We start from the raw sequence: 21,248 nt of genomic DNA on the forward strand, positions 1-21,248 counted from the left end.
GGAACTGTTGCTCAAGCTGTCATGCATTGCTGCAGACAGCCTGCTGCAGTATTTTTTACGATGACATCATCCTCTCATCCTTTCGAGGGGACACCACGTGGTTGCTTGCCGGAGATGCAACAATTTACGATGCACGAATTAAAAACAAACCCTTTTTTTTTTTAAACTGTAATAAACTAAGCCCATCGACTGAGAGAAAATAATGTCTAAACGGAATTGCCGGTGTTATAACTGTGTTATTCGAGCCTGCTTTGCTTGCATGGAGCCTTTTAACAGTTGGAACGAGAGACGTAGAATCTGATTGGCCAGTGTCAAGGGATACACAAAAATCAGCCAATCAGCGCGGTTGGCAGATTCAGGTGGTAAATCCTGATCCTTCCTCTGACTGTAACACGGCCCAGAGCTCTCTGCTCTCCCTCGTAGTGTATTTTTTAGCCCTGCCTCGGTTGCTTCCCTTCCCCTGTGCCGCCATTAAAGCCCGTCAGCTTGGTGTTTGGAAATCGGGAAGAGGATAAAAATGATTTAAAGCGTCCGAGCAGACGGCCGAGGGGGACGGGACTAGGGGGGGTTCTTTCTCCGCGGTATGTATGGACCTTCAACTGCCAACTAAACGGCGCACCAAAGAAGTAAATATGCGGTTAGTGAGAGGAGCCTGAGTTCGGATTGGAGTGGGTTTCTCTGGTCTTTGGAGCAGAGGGGAGCGGAGGGGGGGCTCCATTTGTTTTGGCTGTAGTGGGAAACCGAAGGAGTGTAAACACAGCGAAGCAAAGGTAAGGGTTTCAACGTTAGTCGACCTTCTTGTGGAGTTAATAAGGGCCTCTTTTGGCAGAGAGGGGCAAAACATAATCCCGTAACGTTAGCGAGCAACCAGCTAGCTTGGCAGTAATTCCTGGCTGGAGACCGAACGAACGTAGCCGAACGTTAGTTGTCATGTTAACATAAACAGCTAGCTAGCTCCGAGAGATGTAGTTAGCGTCGGTGGCTGACTAGTTCTGTCAGATAACTAGTTGTAGCACTAAACGCACTGCTCATTTAAGTAAAACTCGGGCTTGTTTATTTCATTCAAATTAACGTTGTGCACTTGACAGATTGCTGGGTCGCAAGTGACCAGGTTGACTACCATTTGAACAAGGTACGGTTCTTGTTAGCTTTGCTCTGGTGGATGGTATCTCACGGTGTGTTGGTAAACTTGGAGGCGTGGTGTAAACACAGTTACAGCCAACTCCTTTCCGAGCTGCCCCGGCCAGATAACATTAACTTTATCTTCCTACCTTGTGCCTCAAAAAAAAAAAAAAAAAAAGACAGAGAAAGTCCCGATGTAGTTTGGACCCTTCAGTCCCATGTGTTGGCTTTTGGGGTGAATTCAATTTCAGTGCATCAGTAAGTGTCTTAACCAGTCACGCGCCTCCCTGCTGGGTGTCTGGTTTCATATGTCCTTGTCTCTTGTTACCCTTCTCGTTTGTAGGGCACATTTGCCCGGTGTATGTAACCTACTGTATGTGGTTAAAGCCAGTGTCAGGTTTTAATAGGAGGGTTCAGTGTTGGACTCCACCGGTAATTTTGTGTGCCAGTCTCAAAACGTTGCGCTCTTTTGATTTTTTTTTTTTTTTTTTGCTACACTTTGTGTAACAGCAAGAGGAGACAGTGTAGATTTTTAAACAGTAAATGAACTAAAGGCTGACTGGTACAGGTAACAGTAATAAAACATGCTTTACCTTTTTTATTTAGATATTTACCTCTGAAAAACTTTACGTAGAATTTGCCCGTTTAAATGGAGAAACACTCCTTTCAAATGTATTGTTAATAATTTTACCTTTTAGACATTTTTCCATTATTTGGTGTAGTAAAGTTCAATATGCCCTGTCTATTTGTCCCCTAGTGCACTGCTTGCTGTGTGATCTCCTCAAGAGTGGATCTGCCGAGCTGAGAAGCCCTCTGAACGGCAGGAAACCTCCCTCAGCGGCGGTGCGACGATGACCGAGCTGGTTGCCAAGTGGGCCTGTGAATACTGCACATACGAGAACTGGCCGTCAGCCATCAAGTGCACCATGTGCCGCGCTCAGAGGCCCAGCGGGGGTGCCATCATTACTGAGGAGCCCTTCAAGAGCAGCCCTGCTCTAGATGCCAGTCTGCACCAATGGGACCCTGCAGGCCTCAGCAACAGCCCATCCCAGGGGGGTTCCAGCTTACTTATTTGCCCAGACTCCAGTGCCCGACCGCGTGTCCGCATTGCCGATGTACCTGAGACTAGTAGCAAGTGGTCATGTCAAATGTGCACCTACTTGAACTGGCCTCGGGCCATCCGTTGCACCCAGTGCCTGTGCCAGAGGCAACAGGCTCAACAACAACAGCATGTGCAACATGCAACCCATCAAGGACATCATACCCAGCAGCCACGCAGCCCCACAGAATCACCCCAGACCTCAGGCTCTGGGTGCCGCCCTGCTCCCCCAGCCACCACTACAGATCCCTGTGAGGAATATAATGACCGTAACAGGCTCAACACTCATGCACTTCACTGGACCTGCACTGCCTGCACTTATGAGAACTGGGCCAAGGCACTCAAGTGTGTAGTTTGCGACCACCCCAGGCCAAATAGTCTGCTAGCTGAGCCCATCGAACTGGCATCAGAGCCCGAGAGCCAACAGCCCTCCTCAAAACTTAATGAACAGGACAGGGACAACAGGAGGGGTGTTGTCGGGCATGTGGTCGGACAAGGACTTGGGAGTGTGGTAGGGGGGCTGGTGGGTTGTAGCAGCAGCCAGAGGAGGTCACCTCCATCCTCAAAACGGGAGTCGGAGGTGAACATGGACTTTCAGAGGATTGAACTGGCATCAGGGGCTGGGATTGGGAGCAAAGAGGAGCTGGAGGTGGATTTCAAAAAACTGAAGCAGATAAAGAACAGGATGAGGCGGACTGATTGGCTGTTCCTCAATGCCTGTGTCGGTAAGTTTCATTATTTAAGACCTTATTGAAATATATTCAACTTGTTTCCCTTGTCTTTTGTTATTAGGTGATTAATGAGTCAACAGAATAATGTAAGGCAGGCCAACAGAGGGATAGGATTTCCCTCAATTTGTGTGAACGATTACTACATTATGGTTTTACAATCTGCAGGGGGAATAGTTACAATCCTGTTCATATAGCCAAGTCCAGATAAATTTTGTTTCCCTCCTACTGATGCTGATGTACTGTATATTCTCAGAACCCCCTTGCATTCAGCGAGTGTAAAACTTCTCTACACAAAGAGTGAGTGTCCGGCCACCCACACTGTAGACTGGTGAATGTGGAGTGGGAGGGAGAATGAAAGTTTTAAGAACAACTAGTCATTGCTTTTTTCCCGTCTCTCACACACCACTATCTTACTCTTTCTCCTTCCTCCGCCATAACTACATAGAGTTCCTTCTGCGCACCCACGCAACCTCCAGTCGTTTTTCCCTATCCGTCTCTGTGACTGACAATTCCTCTGTGCTACACTGACAGCACACATTTGACAGCAACACTTGTATTTGATATCCCAGTGAAGCCTGTGTAGTGATTAATAGTCATATTATTTTTCATGCTGCTACATTCCTCAAAGCTAAGGAATCATTGGGTCTGAATGTCAAAAAAATCATCACCATGGTTAGTTTGCTTCTGGTCCTTCACCGGGTCTCTCACTGCATGTGACATGGTGAATTCCCTCATGTCTTTGTGGCTTGTCCCCTTGGGATACAGTCTCGTCTGGTCAGACATTCTGATGTGAATGGATGTGATTTCTTCTAGCATATTCAAGTGTTCGCTTTCCTTATCTGATAGGAAATGTCCCTTTCTACATTGTCTGCTAGAGGAAATGAAATCCAAGCTGTGTCTGAAATCACTCCCTATTATCCACAAGATTTATTAGATGTGATTTTTAGGTCTGTAGGAGTGGCATCCCCCTATTATTCCCTCAGTTAATTGATTAATATTTCACTGTTGGGAAAAATTCTTATTACAGTTTCCCAGAGTGCAAGTGGATAAATGCATATTGTATATAGTTTGCACTAGGGCTGTTAAATATTGCAAAAAAGGTAATATTGTGACCATGTTGACATCCTATGCTTGCCATTTGATTCAAGATTAGTGGGAATGATCAGATTTGCATCTCAATTTCCATTTTCTCTGGAAAAAACACATTCAAATCTGGATGATGTAACATTTGTTGGGGTCTGTACCAAACAAACACATCTTCTTATATCTGGAGAACAAGATTTGTGTGGATAACTCACATTGTCATAAAGTGTTTCAGATAATATTTTGATTAACTGCACTGCCCCAGTTTACACACTACATTTTGACAATAAATCCACACATTTGCTTCTGCGATGCAGACTTGCAAGTGACACTAATGCGACATCTGTGCGCTGTAACACAGGATCATTATGATTCTTAAGTATTTGATACCCAGTTTCAACGCTCTCTATACAGCAAACTACCTAGTAGTATTAATTGATAAGGGAATAACAAAGGAATGAATGAGATGTGACCTAGCTGCAGTCTCACAGGACATGGAGGGAGTTCAGTTTAGTTCATAACCCAGTTGTGTTTAGAGGCAAGTGAGTCTGTCCTGTGTTGCTAGGGAAGGTTCCCTGCTATTGACATATGGATATCGGTGAGTGTCAACAGTGCCCTCAAAGTTCTTACAGATGCTCTAGTTTCCAAAGGGGACCTGCCGCACTAAAGATAGCATGACCTACGCAAACATGAGTAAAAAAAATACATCTTGGGCAACAGTAATGACCTTCGCCCCCCTCCAGTGTGTATCACCCTTGACCAAGTCCCTTAACTCAGGTGACTCTGCTGAAATGTGTGGTTATACAGGTGCAGGATGAGACCTGTTAATGGATTATAGATGGATCAGTCTATTTAGGTGTCTTAATAAGAAGTGTAAGTGTGCTGACCTCATAATACAAAGAAACTTGCCATAACTTGTCAAAAGTATGTGATGTGAAACGCTAGTCTTATTTCATAAGATCATTCATCACCGAAGATCATTTGGTTGACAAGAGCATGAAGCTGTCTATCAAGTCAGGGTTGTTATGGATCCCACCCGAGTTCTCACAAGACCCACCCTACTCCACCTTTGATTGGTCAGCTTTGTTGATGGCGTTCTTCTGTTTTTCTGCAATTTTGACTGGTGGAGTGGCCAAAGAAGTCGATGTGTTTACCAGTGAAACAACAGCTCAAAAACCGCATCAAAACAAACATTATCGGCGGTACTGTGTAGATTAACAGTTTCAGTCAAGCATAGAGATCGCGACCAACGAAGCCAACCAATCAAAGGGGTGAAAGATAAGTAGTGGTTTGTGGCATGTGGTTTACCTTTTTTCTGTTGGCCACTTTAAATTCACACTGGTAGACATGTTCAGTGTTACTCCTGTCAGAATATGCAAAAGGAGAAGCAAAAAAAAAAAATTGCACATGCCAAAATCTGTCACCCTTATTCTCGAGAGCTGCAAATATTAATCGACTGTTTGAATGAAAATTAATTGCTCATTATTTTGATGATTGATGTTTCAGTCCTTTTTCCAGCAAAAATGTCAAACATTTGCTTGTTCCCACCTCTTAAATATAAGAATAAGAACACACAAACATGAGAAGTTTAGCAGGTAATCATACTAATCACAAACAGACTTATTAAAGTAAGCTATTGAGATTAAAGTACCATTACTTGTCTGATGGCTGCTCTTTTTTTGGTGTGATAGAGCTGACATTACATTACTGAGAAGAACAGACTTTGTGGAGGAAAAAGACCAGCATCAATTACCCTAATCCATTCTGTCTCATCAGTCTGTCTTTAAGTTAACGCCTCTTTGCGTTTTTTTGCGCCTTTTGTGCTCTCTAAAGGATCTGTGGGTACAGTACTGACTGCAGGGCTACAGGCACACCCACACTAATGGAGTGTTTTGTGGAAAGTGGCTGTGATCCCTCTCTATCACACTGCGCTGCTATTGTGCAGTTTCTCTCCTCATCTCTCACAGTGTTAGCCAGCTCCACATGGCACAGCCGAGTCCTTCCTCCCACTCCATGTCTCTCTCGCTCTCACTCACACACAGATTATGCAGCTGAGCATTGTGTGTGGTCCTTTGACGTGAGAACAAAAGCTCAACAGTGGTTAATGCTGTCAAATGTACGAGAGAATACTACATGGCCATTTACTGTGTATGCCAGAAATGGAAAGAGAAATTTTGTACAGCTGTGTAGCACTGAAATGAATTCCAACTTTGTGGATTGATTTTATTGTACTCTGTCAAAATAACACATCCGTCTAAACAGTTTATCCTCCTTAGACAGCAAATAAGTCATGTTACTGTGTTGCTGGTTTGTTCATAGTAACTGGGGCAACTTTGTTTGTGTTGGGTTGATCATACAACCATTCACATTTCTGTCTAAGCCGACTTTTATCGGTGCGTGTGGATTTGGAGAAAAAAATCCGATCCTCTAGCCTCTCAGGATTGTTCACTATTGTACACGACACAACACTACATGCACACCATCCCACCCTTTTATCACTCCTGCCTACATTAAAGCGCAGAGAAGCCAAAAAATGGTTCTAGGTCGAAGCATCAGATGTATTTGAGTTCATCGTGGACAAAACATTCACAGCTGAACAATAGTGTAGTCGGCATATGGAGAAGTATTATAACACCAGAGCAAATGATTGTAGACTTTAGTGTGTTTTCTCTCTGTATAGTTTGACCGATTGTTGACATAAATCACTCCTGTCAGTTATATTTGTACACTGTGTCAAAAAAAGTAAAGAAAACAAACACCTGCACATCTATCTAATCAAACACATCCTTCAACCCCCATGCTAAGATCTAAGACTGGAGATGAGAGTGAGGGGAAAAAAATCACTGACAGATTACAATGTGGCCCCCTATTGTCTTTTCCCCTTGACTTCAAAGTCAGCGAAGTCTCGAAGCTGTTACAGCTGTGACAGAGATAAAGCACATTCTGATCTCTAATATTTTATAGTTCTTGGTTGAGCACAGAATGTCCTCTGCACAAGGTTGTTCTGAAGATAGATTTTGTATCCGTGTTGCACATGACATGCATGGTGTGATTTTTAACAGTGATCAACAGCTAGTTTCTGTCTGGATTTGTCTTTTAAGCAGCATGAAGCAAACGTATTTCCACTGATCCTTTGATTTATGAAAGAGCTGCACAATATGGTAACAAATTATAGCAGTTATTTTTTAAATATTCAGTTTGCAACATGATTCATGATTAGAGGAATGATCATCATATGATCTTCTTCCTCTGAAAACACACAACACGTTAAAGTCGTGACACTGTGACATGTGTTGTGGTCTGTACAAAACAAATATGTTTTCTTACATCCGGACAACCAGATTTTTCAGGCTGAAGCATCTCTGCAGTGCTACAGTACTTGGTTATAATGCTGTTTTGTCACGCATTTGACCTTTAACTTAAAATTGCAGCTGCTGCAATTTGGATAATGTTTTGATCAATTGTAATCTTAGTGCAGATAATTGAGTTTTTGAAGGTCTCCGTAAAAAGTGATATACATTAACAAACGAGACCTTGTGTTAACTTTCGATGATCATACAAAATGGTCTTTTTTGTGCAACATGTACTTCTTACTGTGGTGAATGTCTATGTTAAAATATCAAAATAGTCTTCACTTTAAAACTATTCGTTTTTTGACATTTTTCCTTCTCCCTCTCTGCTTGAAAGGTGTTGTGGAAGGCGACCTGGCAGCAGTGGAGGCCTACAAGTCATCAGGAGGTGACATTGCACGACAGCTCACGTCAGACGAGGTGCGTCTATTAAATCGGCCCTCAGCATTTGATGACGGTTTCACGCTGGTTCACCTCGCCATCCGCTTCCAGAGACAGGACATGCTGGCTGTGTTACTAACAGAGGTCAGTACAGACAACCAACAGTTGTTACTCTCTCATGATGAGATTTCTTCTTTAAATTCTGTTTACACTGCGACCACACACACTAGATGTGACCACTTTAAACACTTAACTTTACATGTTTGGTAATCATAGATCATCATCGAGGTGTACATTTTCAGTCACTAGCCATGATGCACCACTGAAATGTGTTTCTCATGCTCCCACTCAGCCTGATTTGTGAAAACGTTTAAGTTCAAAAGATCGAGTACTTGTGCAATTTACAAGCTTTACTAGAGGACATAATTTAGATGAAGGTAACCTTGCAGAGAACTTTGAAGGGAGGATGACCCATTCATGTTGTAGGAACAAACAAATGCCTATAAACTGAAGCACTGTGAGGTCGCACTAATAACAACAGTTAGTGGTTGATTAACATTGCAGAGGTATGTGAAGTTGGAAAACTTGTTTCTTTCTTTTGTAATTTTCAGCTATAACTGTATGGTTTAAAGATGTGCTGTATATAAATTGTGTCCAACCTCTGGGACATTTCTACTCAGCTTATTTTATGTGCTGTGTTTCAGCCTTGATAAAGCCTACCCAACATCAACATCTACCCACCGGTCAGACTAACTGCTAGTTTTGGCTAAACTAAAGCTGTCATTTTCTTTAGTTTGTGGCCCCATAACACCTGTTGTTGTTATATAAAAACTTCAAACATGCATTTTAGATGAATGAGATGTAAATTCTTTACACCATGAAAAAATGTGATTACATGTACATGTATGTAATAGACATGAGTTAGGAGTTTTATACGAGGATGTTAATGTAAACAGACAAAATGTTTCTTCTGTCTAGAAAAAGTAAACCTGGCTGAACTGATCTCCCAAGTTTTAGTAGTTCATTTTTTAAGAATACGAGTACATCCACATTTGAGAAGACCAAAAAGACTGTTATTAAAATCAGAAATGAATCCTTAAATTATGATAATATTTGCTGCTTTTTGTTGCATCTTTTTAAAAGATTGTTGCTTTTTTTAAAGAAGAATCTATCACATACAATCATACGATGTACAACATGGTGAAGCTGGTTCTCTGCATTTAACCCATCCTTGAGGAGCAGTGTGCAGCCAACATACAGCACCCGGGGACCAATCCCAGATCTAAGCCAGTGCCTTGTTCAAGGGCACTGACCGGAGAATTAACCTAATATGCATGTTGTGGTGGTGAGGGAAACCAGAGCACGCAGAGTATACCCACTGTGCACCACTGCCACTGTGCTTTTTTCTTGTTAATCTCAACATCCAGTGAGATCAGCAAGGAGGAATCACGAGTGCAAATGTTTTATAGAAAGGAAAGAAAATGGAATTAAGCCACACGCGGTGCACAGGGAATATAATAATTTCACGTTCTGGTCTCCAACATTGTGGCTGTTCCTGTATTAGAAATCATTTCATGTTTTGTTTTTGTTTTTTTTTAAATTTCTATATCCCGTGTTGTGTGTCCCTGGTTTGTCCAGTGTGTGTGCGCGTGTGTCTACAGTGTGCATCTGCTGAGGTTGATTGCAGCTCGCTTGCCGTCAGCACTGTGATCCCAGATTATCTGTACACACACCTCTGCTCCCACACTCTGGCACTGTCCCACTTTCTTTTCAGAGGGGGTCAGTGAGTAACCGCTGGATCATGCCCCAAAAGCACTTCAAAGATGACAAGCACTTGAACATCAAACAGACAAAAAGAGACATTTCTTTTCCTCCTCTTGGAAGCAACTTATATTAGATTAAGTAAAGTAAAATAGAGTCATAGTTCATAGAGTCAAAAATGTAAAGGAACAGCTTTTGTAAGTATCGAGGTGTTCAACTATGAGTCATGTTGCTCTGTATATGTGCAAAAATCATGTCCAGCAGTCAGGATGTATAATATGGAATTTACCTGCTTCTTATGGTTGATAAGATGGCTGATAATTTTACATGTTAGGTTTTAAAAAAGAAGTTCCTAACCTGTAGTTTATGCACACCTGTGGTTAGGACAATCAAGATAAATATTTAATCAGATTTGTTGTGTTAAAACCTTTTCGTGGAACATCATGAACAGTTCCCTGACCTCTGGTGTTAACAACTTTTTCTTTATGTTTTAAACATGATTTGTCCAACCTTTCCCTATTCTAATACTGCCTTATTACATAATGTTTCAGACTCTGTGTCACTCTCTCCACACAGCTGAAGCTGTAGTGTAGGATTTGATATAAATGGTCAAAGCATGCAGTTAATCTAACTTGAGAGCTGTTCTTAGTTATTTTTTATTTTATTCTGTTTGTTGTTATGTTTAAAATACAACCTTCTGTAATTGTTAATAAGCCCTGTTCAATTCTCAGCCTCAGTCTCATAAACTCTTTATATACTTAGATTATCCTTCCTTTCCTTTATCCTCTTCTCTCTGCAGGTGTCCCAGCAGGCAGCCAAGTGTATCCCAGCCATGGTGTGTCCTGAGCTGACGGAGCAGATCCGTCGGGAAGTAGCGGCTTCTCTTCACCAGCGCAAAGGCGACTTCACCTGCTATTTCCTCACTGACTTGGTGACCTTCACCCTGCCAGCAGGTCAGCACACAAAGAAACAAATTTGAGCAAAAACATAGGGTTTTTGGTTTAGGGAGTTGGCTTTAAAAACAACCGTGCACTCTCGAATTATTGAAAAACATATCATGGATTCCAGCGGCTGTCAAAGCGTACTGTATGTGTTTTCTATAAGGGGAACTGTAGCTGAAGAAGCCCAGTCTAGCTGTCCCCCCTGGCTTGCCAAGAGTGTGATAGAATGCTTGTTTTGTTTACTTGTGGCATATGAAATTGCTTGTTGTTGTGATGCTGAGGGGGACATAATGCTACGGTTGTCTGTCTCCTACTGCCAGAAGACGGAGGCTACCTCTGGCTCACTGTTTGAGCATTGTTCATGGATACTGGGTGTACCAGCCTTCCAATGATCGATGTTTCTCATTCAAAACAAAGCTATACTTAGCATTTTTTGCCAGTGTCTGTCTGTAAAATTGCACGCATTCAATGCTAAATGTCAAAATTCATTGTGTGGAACAGCTATTATGGTTCGGTCTGTTGCTGGTAGCTAAGCTAAGGATTTTTGTTACGCAGTGTTTTCAGGACAATGTGGACCTTGGCTTGTGGCCACTATAGAAAGCTGTTCTGTTCAGTTCCACAAAGTCAATGCATTCATTTATTTTAGTTAAAGAATACGCTACTGTGTTGACAAGAGCCCCAAGCATGCAGTGAAAGCCCGTGGCTATTGTGGAAAGAACAAAACATGATGGCTTGAGTTGAAATGAGCCACGACTGAGATATTTTCTAGTTAGCCTTTCAGTTAAGTGTTTTAGATGAGGTCAAGATTAATGCATTCATCAAATAGAGTATAAATAAAATTAATAGTTCATTTTCCCTGCACTTCATTCTCTCCTCTGGTAACACTCTTCTTTGATTTTCTGTCACCCAGTGCTTTTCTTGTTTTTATGTTCCAGACATCGAGGACTTGCCCCCCGCAGTTCAAGAAAAACTGTTCGACGAGGTGCTAGACCGAGACGTACAAAAAGGTGAAACATTTACTCCGTCAACTTCGTGACTTGCACAGAAATGCAACTGATTTGAGAGAGAGAAGCCAGATCCAAGCCGAAAAAGATGGTCTGGTGGTTTGGCAAAAAGAAAGAGCCCCCTCACAAACTGTATACTCTACCGGGAGAGCTGCCGACTGCTGGCGGTGTTATATTACTTGTATATTCCCTCTTGCCAATGCAGTGTTTTGCCTGCCTGCTTGTCTGTCACTCTGCCTGGCAATCTATCTTGTCGTGTGTACTAGTTGCGTCTGGCCTAATCAGCCTAATTGAGTTTTAGGGATTTCTCTGATCCCCAGTGAATGATTGTACTTCCTCTCAGCCCACACACACATATAAACACAAGTTTAAAAAGGCATCTCTCTTCTGGAAACACTTACTTTCTTTGGTGAACTGTGTCTTTGTGTGTCTTGTTTAATCAGCCCAATGTGTCATGTTGAGAAAGGCAGAAACCCTTGTTTCACCTTTAATGTCCTTTCTGGTTGTGTTGGCTTGTACATAAGAAACATGAAACATTCAATTGAATTGAAAACCTTGTCTCCTCTCCTGGGTTAAGGGATTAAGACAAGGTCAGTTAACGCTGCTTAAAACCTGATTACCTGACCTTGTAAACCTGTCACCAACTTTCTTTGTAAGACAGTAACCCAGGGCAGGGAAGGCATCACAGTAGCGATGTAGCATAATGAAAGGAAAGATTACTGCTAGAAGCTTTGAGCAATTACATTCAGAATAATTCAGTGTTTTAAGATGAAGAAAACCATTTTGATCTTCTTCTGTTGTCTTTATACATTTTAAAGCTCCAGCTACTAAATAAACCAGTTTCATGATCAAGGTCACAGTGAGAAAATACTGTGCTCTCTCCAATACAGAGCCATTTGTTTGATTGAATCACCAGTTCAAATGTTCCAACCCGACAAAATTCCCATTCATGTTGTTGTGCCACATCATTAAACAGGCTTCTAGTAATATATTAATGTAAAAATACTTAAATATTCCAGCACTGACATGAAAATATGTTAGAAGCACCAGAGAGAAATCTGATCCAACTGACCACGTACACTCAGTTCAACTCTGCAGCCGGTTGTCGACTTCAAAGCTTCAGCCATCACAGACTTCCACTTGAATTTTATAAACAACATGCTTTTTTGTTTCACACTGGGCTGTGATTGGCCAGTTCTGGCGGCAAAAACACAGAAGATGAGATCAGACAGAGTTCTGTCTGTTCAGCTGCAAACAGCAATTCAGCTAAAAGAGGCTGAGCCACACAACACAAAGCTGCGTGTGATATTAAAAGTTGATGCTTTCACGTGCACTTTGCAACACGTTACTTGTACCATAATAATTACGGTTAGCATGTAAGTTAATAGTAGCAAATACAGTAAGAGGTGTTTGGATACTATATATAATCTCTGGTTTCCTGCTGTAATCTTGACTTCTCACGGTTGTCATGGTTTGAGGTGAACATGCAGGGCTTTGCAGACATTGTTCTGTCAAATCTATTCTGACAGGTGTGAGTAGTCATTAACATTCTGCACATATAGTCCTTTTAAATGCCATTACCTGTTATGCGACTCAGAGAAAAGCCAACTATTACTTCTTTATCAACCCAGACCCGCCCGTACTGTTGCATTATGTAGCACAATGTGTTCTCTTTGAGATCAAATAGTTATTAACACTGAAACGTTTTGCTCTTCTTCAGAGCTCGAAGAGGAGTCTCCAATCATCAACTGGTCTCTGGAACTTGGGACTAGATTGGACAGTCGACTGTACGCCCTTTGGAACCGCACAGCCGGCGACTGCCTCCTCGACTCAGTGCTGCAGGCGACGTGGGGCATCTACGACAAGGACTCGGTGCTCCGCAAGACCCTCCACGACAGCCTGCACGACTGTTCTCATTGGTGAGGCCTGCAGACAACATTACAGTGTGTTATAGTTCCTTCAAAGACAACCTGTGAGCAGCATGGCATGATGATTTGCATCTAGTCTAAGGCAAATGCAAAAACTGTGTTAAGCAGACTGAGTGACACAATTTATGAAACGCCTACAAATGTACCCACATCATTTTTATAAAGAAGGTTACTGTAGCTAGATGTTTGCGCCGACTAAAACTCATATGATAATAATGACATTAAGTACTTATATGATCGTCTAAAAATTAGTGAAATTATTGTACATTATGGTACTTATAGCGTTACTGATCATACTTCATACAGACGGCAAAACTATTGTACAAATTCTATAAGTATTGTACATCTGGCAACGCCAATCGAGTCTCTCCTTTAGGCAAATTTTCATGATGCATACGCTGCTTTTCAAAATGGTCTTTCTCTGGGCAAAATAAGAAAAGTACTTAGTCAACAGATTATGTTGCATGTTCATCATAAAAGTGTAAGCAGTATGAAGCTCTACCAGTGACGTGCTGATATCATGGTGCATCCCCATTGTTTATACATGAAGCAATTAGACGACCGTTTTACACAAAAATATGAGCCAGTTGAGTTGGTGTCTTGGTCAAGGACACGGAAACAGCTGGAACTTGACATGCAGCAGTCTCAAGTTACATTCTGTTTTCCTTGAGCATTGCATGACTGTGATGGAAATTGGGACATGCGGTTTAGAGGTTGGGATATATACCCAGAGTCCAAAGTCTGGATTTCCAGCTCAGATCAGAGATTTGATGTGGAAATGAGAGGCTTTGAAGAGGGCTTTAGACCAGTTGGAGAAGACACACATTTCAGAGGAGATCCATAAAGTCTCCGTCAAGAGTAAAGTGGGGCGTGTGGAAACACTTGAAGACCTAAGACTGATTCTACATGAACACAACATCCCAGAGTGACTCATTTCTATTTCTAAGAGCTGGTTGTTTTTTTCAGTGAGACAATTACTATTTAGATATGATGTGTAATTACCATCTAACTTCAACCAAGACAGAGATGCAGAGGCATGCGGTGAACAGCCGATACACGCCTTTCTGCACAGAGAGGTCAAATAATGTCTCGGACAAAAACAAAAACAGCTTGTGTGTGTGTTTGTTTGTGATCTGCAGGTTCTACACGCGCTGGAAGGAGTGGGAGTCGTGGTATTCCCAAAGCTTCGGCCTGCACTTTTCCCTGCGGGAGGAGCAGTGGCAGGAAGACTGGGCTTTCATCCTCTCCCTGGCTAGTCAGGTACATGCCACATGAAAGCAACAACACACATTATTATGGCGGACAGGACGTTTGATGTGCTTAAAACGTGACACACTGATGATGTATGAATTATGCAAGCAGCTTTAATGCTCTTACAGCAGTTTACTTAATCTGTAATGCCTCTCAAAGTGCATCCTGTCTGTCATCAGCACTTCTCGCTGCTCCGCGTGACCTCATCGACTAAGTATGTGGGAGTGTTGTTATTATATCAGGGTGTGAGAGCGCTGTAATTGTGTTTTTATTTTCCATGTTTTAACACTTTTGAGTATGCTGGGGTAATTTACTGGAGGGAATGTACAGTATTCAAGGATCCCTGCTTTGTAGTTTGACCGTCACCGCTGTCTTTCTAACTGCTCTCTCCCTGCATGTTGTGTTTTTCTTTTACAGCCAGGATCCAGCTTGGAGCAGACCCACATTTTTGTTCTTGCACACATACTTCGCAGGCCCATTATCGTCTACGGAGTGAAGTATTACAAAAGTTTCCGTGGCGAAACACTCGGGTACACCCGTTTTCAAGGTGAGCATTTGGTTGCGAGCTTTGGACTTCAGTTGTTTTGGTCAAATATGATAAATTGTGTGAGTGCAGCGCCATTCCAGTGGGCGTAGAAGGACTAGACTTCCCTTGTGAAATAACTCCAGCCTACATGTGTCTGCATAGCTGACATAGCTGACACAACTGCCCCTCTGATGTGTCAGTAATTGCTATTTACGACATGTATCAGTTGAGTGTCCTTCATTTAAGGGGTATTTTAGCACCGTGTGACTCAAAATAACAAGAAACATAACAACACCACCCCCGCCTGCTGTAAGGGCACATCTATGAGTGTATGTAATGCTGGAAAGTGTTCCACATACGCACACCCAGATACTTCTTAGACATATGTAAACCATCAGGACCTGAGTCAAACAATGTGGAGAGTTGGGGGCTACGTTTATGGGCAGCAGTAAAAACAGCCTGGATCAGTTTGCCTGCTGAGTGATGCTGCACAGAGGATGATGAAAGTGCTCCGTAATGGCCAACTGCTTGTGGTAAAGCCGGCCTGATGGACGTGTGATTTACCGTTGCCAGGAGCTAATGTAAAACACACAGAGGGAGGCGTGCGTATGGGCGCCTATAGAGAGGGGTGGAGAACTCAGTTTCAAGTGGTGACCAAGTGAACCCAGTAAAAACACAGCGGTTACTGGGAGAGGAGAGTAGCCAAACAGAGGCTGGTGTCAGTTACAGAGGTATTCAGGAGGTGTGCGAGAGCTGCTTTGTGTTTTATGGAACATGAGACATGAATACAGTCTGCACTGTTTTCTGCATTGTTATTTGTATGACCTGCATGTCATGCTGCGTTCACGTGCTGCTCGCACGACCCCATTTCCCGACTCTGGAAAATCGATCTTCCCAAGTGCATATGGTCAAAATGTGGGAGCAGCATGGCTGCCAAAGAGAAGTTGTTTTGCAGTTTATCGTTCAGAATGTTTAAACAACATGCTGACAGCTGTTTCCAGTATTTGAATGACAAGGAAGAGCAAAGGAAACAACACAGTAGCTGTGTAATACATGACATCAACCCAATTTTTGCGTCACGTTTGAATTTTCTCGGTTGAAAAACTGTTTTCTGATGATTCCGGCAGCACATGAATGCACCGTCATTCTGTTTTAACTTCAGTTACATCTTCTCTTCAGTTTACTGAAACCAAAAAATACCCTCCTTTCATTCCTTTAAGCGATTTCCTCCAAATCGTCTTGAAACATCAGAAGGCGGTTGCTTTTTCCATCTTAGCTTTGCCCAAAAATGTTCATCATTCAGTAGTTACCCTCAATTTACTTCATTATCAAAACAGTGTGTGTAAAAAAACAAAAAAATAAAGTGAGAACAAAACTGCTCATATTAAGTAAAAGAACTAGTGTATGAAGTTTGGTGGCAAAGTGCAGTAACAACATTAACATCTTTCTCCCTTCAACAAATGCGTCAAATAAACCTGCAGTGGTTAATTATGCTGTCGTCAAAATGAGCAATGGACTATATTGTATGACAGCAATGCTGAAGTGGATTTTTATTCTCTGTGAGAGTTTATTTTATTACACTTAAAAGAACCAAAGGAGGGAACCATGCATCTGGCCAGAACTGGTGCAAAAACAATTCCTTTGAAGTGTTAATCAACAGTAATTAAGCTGATATTAGTCATGCCACTTTGAAAGGGATGAACCAAGATGGATTCATTCGTAATTATTCGGAAACACTTACGGTTTTTACAGACATTGAAATTAGGCCATTATTCAGAAAATTGAGAGAGCGTTTGAAAATGTTTTAGAGTAAAGTGATGTCACGCCTGATAATTTAAATTTTCACTGAGACAGAATGTATCTCATCTCATAAAGTGACTAAAACGCCGCCCTCCTCATCCTCCAGGTGTGTACTTGCCCCTTTTATGGGAGCAGAGTTTCTGCTGGAAGAGCCCCATCGCTCTGGGCTACACGCGGGGCCACTTCTCAGCGCTGGTGGCCATGGAGAATGACGGCTTCGACAATCGCGGCGCGGGCGCCAACCTCAACACAGACGACGACGTAACGGTCACGTTCCTGCCGCTGGTCGACAGCGAGAGGAAGCTGCTTCACATTCACTTCCTGTCAGCGCAGGAGGTGAGGACCATTGTGTCTGCTGAGTTCTTCTTTGTCTTTATCAAATGATGTTGCATTATGTCGGAGAGGTTTTTACTCCACTATCGACACAACTAGATGATATCCTGAGTTCAGGCTAGTGGCACAGCTCCCTCTGATGGCCATGTTTGTTTCTCCTTCAGATGGGTAATGAAGAACAACAAGAGAAGCTGCTGCGGGAGTGGTTGGACTGCTGTGTGACGGAGGGCGGAGTCCTGGTGGCTCTTCAGAAAAGCTCCCGTCGCCGCAATCACCCGCTCGTCACCCAGATGGTGGAGAAGTGGCTGGACGGCTACCGACAGATCCGCCCCTGCGCCTCTTTATCTGACGGCGAAGAGGAGGAAGACGACGACGACGAGTGACAAATATGAAGCGGGAGGGGTGGGGGAGGCGGTCTGCGGGGGGGCGGGACTCCTCCCCACTCCTCTCTTACAGTTTTTTTTTTTTGTTTTGTTTTGTTTTGTTTTCCTTTCCTGACACGGACAAACTGTGAAAGCCTTCAGGAGAGGAGAGGGAACCACAAGCCCCCCACCCACCTTCCACCTCTGACAGGAGACACTGCTACTCTTCTAGCACATGCAGGCACTCGGACAAAACACTTAAAACACACATCCAACACTTAAGTCGGACAGACCTGAGACTGACTCCACCGCTGCACAGCACAGATTCGGGGAGAGAATAAAAAGGTTTACGAATGCAAACGACCTTTCGATTTGTTTTTGAGTTTCAAATGTAAAGGAAAAAAGGAATCTTTATCCATAGATGTAAATGCATGTGGTTGTTTAAAAAAAAAAAGAGTATACGGAAATATACCAGCATTGACTCAAATCAACACTTTATATCCGCTCAGTGTGGGCACTGACAGAAGCACACTTCCAAATTGATCTTTTTTTATGTTTTTTCCAGTTGTATAAGAGTTGGCTTCTTTAGCATTTTGTTTTTGAATGGGCAGGGACAAAGCCAATAAATATCGTTATCTTTAGACAACCAGAGATTGTGTAATAATAAATGACTTTAATCCTTATTAATAAGCACTGCACATTTATTAAAAAAAAAACATTTCTATAGAAATACAGTATCATTGCTTGAATTGAGGTCATATATGAAGCTCTTGGAAAGGGAGATTTCTTCCCTTTACAAGTTGAATCTACACTCATTTAAGGTTTAGCACACAAACATTCATGTTGGATCTTTGGTTTACCTTTTTTCAGACTGATTGAAATGATAAGTTGTGTGTGAGTGTGTGCGTGCGTGTGTGTCGTCTCTGAACTTACTCTACGTATTTATTGTTTGGAAACATATTTGAGCTAATAATAAGAGCTTTCTGTATATTTTTTCTCCTTTTTTTTTTTTTTTTTGTTAATTATTCTTTCAATCTTGATGAAGACACGTTGCACAGAAACACTGTTGCTGTGAGGAAAAGAACCAATCATGACCGTCAGTGAAAAGTTTACTTGCGTTGTTGTGTGCGATTTAGTACCTCATCTGGATGCCTAAAATCTGGTGCTTTTTTTTCTGTTTATTTGGGCGGGTGAGTGTGGGAGTGCGAGGCATTCAATGTCCACATCAAACCCAGAAGTCACACTTGTCTCATTGTTGTTTCCCCATTTCCTATTCGTCCCCTTGTTTCCTTTTATAGCCTTCGTTGTGGAGTTCACCCTCATGGTACACGTCCGTTCACTTCCTCTGTATACGCCTATTTGTTGTCATTGTGTGAAACCATCTTTAAAGTTTTTTTTGTTGTTTTTTTTTTTCAATTAAGGTCGTTGTGAGAGACTGCAACATATAAAACCAAAGCTGACAGAAAAAAGAAGAAAAAAAAACAAAACACGAGTTGTCGTTACTTTTTTTGCTGTGAATGTTTGCATTTTGTTTTTCCTTGCCATTGCGTACTGTAACCTCTTTCGTGTTTCATTCAAGTCATACACATTTTTCAGCATTACCTGTATGTTGCTTTGTATTTATGCAATAGTTGCAGTTGTGACTATGATGGTTTGTGGATTTAGGCCTGACTTCACTATACAGAGTGTAACGCAAAGAACAGGCAAAATAAGGAAAAAAAAATAAAATAAAGGAAAACCTTTTTGAATGTCCAACTAAACCGCTTCCTGTCGTCAGATTCTGTTTTTTCGTGTATTGATTAATGCTACAGTTTTACCATTTCAGAGTAGAAACCCTTTAGCATCATGCCACGAGATGTGTCTTTAAATATGAATTATATATGTTACTTTCACAGGAAGTCAATTATTCATGTTGAAGTGTTTGAAACTCTTTTTGATCACATGTTCCACAGCGCCCTCTAGTGGAATTATAATCTGTGACACTTCAGTACAAGCAGATCAACTGAAGCTCATAAATTAATAAACGTTTGACAAAGTTAACATTTAAAAGATGGTCTGTGGCTGCACTAATATAGCCATTTATAAGTGTCTCTAAATGTATTTGTCAATACTTAACTGCTCTCATTACTGGTGTACAACGAGGGACTGTCAATAAATTACCCTATGGTTTGTTTGAGTTACACAAAAACAATGTTTCTTCATGCTGGTATTGCTCAAAATCAATGCCAAAATGTCTTCCTGTACTGGCTGAATGAGACAGACCTTTAATAAAAACAGGCAATTTTTCTGATTTGACCCATTTAGTAATACCACTCAGTACTGGATTTGAACCACTAGGTCACATGACATTGAAAGCGATTGGAAAAAACAAATACTATTTTCAACAAAAATATAGATATTTCATTTAATTAAAACTTTAAATACATTATCTGCACTAATTTTGAGACAATATAGTCAAATGGCCTGGAAGCTACTGGAAAACAAAAAACAGCTGATGTTTTCATTAAAAATGGTGACTTTTACCTTCAAGTATTGATGAAAAAGTGTGTCTCATTTAATCAGTGCTGGCTATAGACAAAGAATACTAAAAACTGCAGATTTCTGTCTTTAAATAAAATAATGTTATGACTTACTTTTACCAAGGATATCATTATCTCTGATGAGCATCGCATACAAAGGTCTTCGTATCCGCTTGGAATTCATTGACGCATCTTATTACTGCCGAACTTGCCTGAGAATCTTCATGTTTTTAAGTTGTCTTTGAATCAAAATCATGCTGTGATATTCATCCGTACATCCGTGGTCACACTGCAAACATAAACAACTGATAACTAATTCGGCATCGCGAATAAGTGTCAATAAGTCAGCTTACAAATAACAGGTCAGTGATGCACCTGACAACTGCAGAGCTCGCCTCAGAATCTGCACCGTTTTAAGTTTTCTTTCTCACCAAAGTCATCCAGTGATAGTTGTCCGTACAGCTATGAGTACAGATTAAACAGAAACTGCTGAAAACTAATCCAACATACTTTTAATGAGGCATATTTGCTAAAATGTAAACACATTTAAGCCTATAAAACGTTAAAACAAACAAACAAACAAAAAACGGGGTCCAGGTGACCAGTAAAAATAACGTTTTGGCTGCGTGGAGGTCAAAGGTAAAACACGCACCGTACAACTACAGAAGCCACCTGAGAATCTTCACATTTCAAATTTTTCTCTCATATCAAAGTCATCCAGTGATAGTTGTCTGTTCATTCATGGGCACATTGTTAACAGAAACTGCTGGTAACTAATCCGGCATACTATTAATGATGCCTATTTGACAAAATTATGTCCACCGTTAGACAATAAATCATTTTAGAAGTCATAGTCAAAGGACTCACCTCACCGCTGCAGAACTCGCCTCAGAATCTGCACATTTTCAAGTTGTCTTCCTTATCAAAGTAATCCAGTGGTAGCTGTCCGTACATTTACGAGTACAATCCAAAGAGGAACTGCTAATAGTTAATTCGGCCTACTTTTAAGGATGCAGAGTCGCCAAATGTCGGGTCTCAGGTAGCTTAGATGACAAAT

The 21,248-nt window shown here is 41.6% G+C and overlaps 1 protein-coding gene and 1 long non-coding RNA gene across 3 annotated transcripts; one reads left to right on the plus strand and one right to left on the minus strand.

Moving 5' to 3' along the window:
• The first annotated feature begins 351 nt into the window (after positions 1 to 351).
• Positions 352 to 19,432, plus strand: zranb1b (zinc finger, RAN-binding domain containing 1b). 2 transcript variants are annotated; one of them, XM_037122824.1, is made up of 10 exons: positions 352 to 770; positions 1,880 to 2,946; positions 7,723 to 7,910; positions 10,327 to 10,480; positions 11,404 to 11,475; positions 13,193 to 13,391; positions 14,540 to 14,660; positions 15,069 to 15,198; positions 17,084 to 17,313; positions 17,475 to 19,432. In XM_037122824.1, exons 2-10 carry the CDS (start codon positions 1,974 to 1,976, stop codon positions 17,691 to 17,693), a joined length of 2,286 nt encoding a protein of 761 aa, XP_036978719.1. In that variant the 5' UTR covers positions 352 to 770; positions 1,880 to 1,973; the 3' UTR covers positions 17,694 to 19,432. The 2 variants fall into 2 exon arrangements, with proteins under 2 accessions (XP_036978719.1, XP_036978720.1); XM_037122825.1 differs by having other exon boundaries at positions 352 to 581.
• LOC119033150 lies at positions 13,267 to 21,248 on the minus strand. The gene is made up of 3 exons (XR_005079183.1): positions 21,059 to 21,248; positions 20,306 to 20,480; positions 13,267 to 13,398 (listed from the first exon to the last, which is right to left on the minus strand). It is a non-coding gene; the product is annotated as an uncharacterized LOC119033150 (long non-coding RNA).

The sequence above is a fragment of the Acanthopagrus latus genome, chromosome 15, assembly GCF_904848185.1.
Source record: "Acanthopagrus latus isolate v.2019 chromosome 15, fAcaLat1.1, whole genome shotgun sequence".
Lineage (NCBI taxonomy): Eukaryota > Metazoa > Chordata > Actinopteri > Spariformes > Sparidae > Acanthopagrus > Acanthopagrus latus.

Bases quoted from the DNA above. Each gene is read 5' to 3' on its own strand.
- zranb1b (XM_037122824.1), top strand. From the start codon at position 1,974: ATGACCGAGCTGGTTGCCAAGTGGGCCTGTGAATACTGCACATACGAG. The intron at 7,911-10,326 runs GTCAGTACAGAC...TTCTCTCTGCAG, and splicing joins TGGCTGTGTTACTAACAGAG to GTGTCCCAGCAGGCAGCCAA. The intron at 11,476-13,192 runs GTGAAACATTTA...GCTCTTCTTCAG, and splicing joins AGACCGAGACGTACAAAAAG to AGCTCGAAGAGGAGTCTCCA.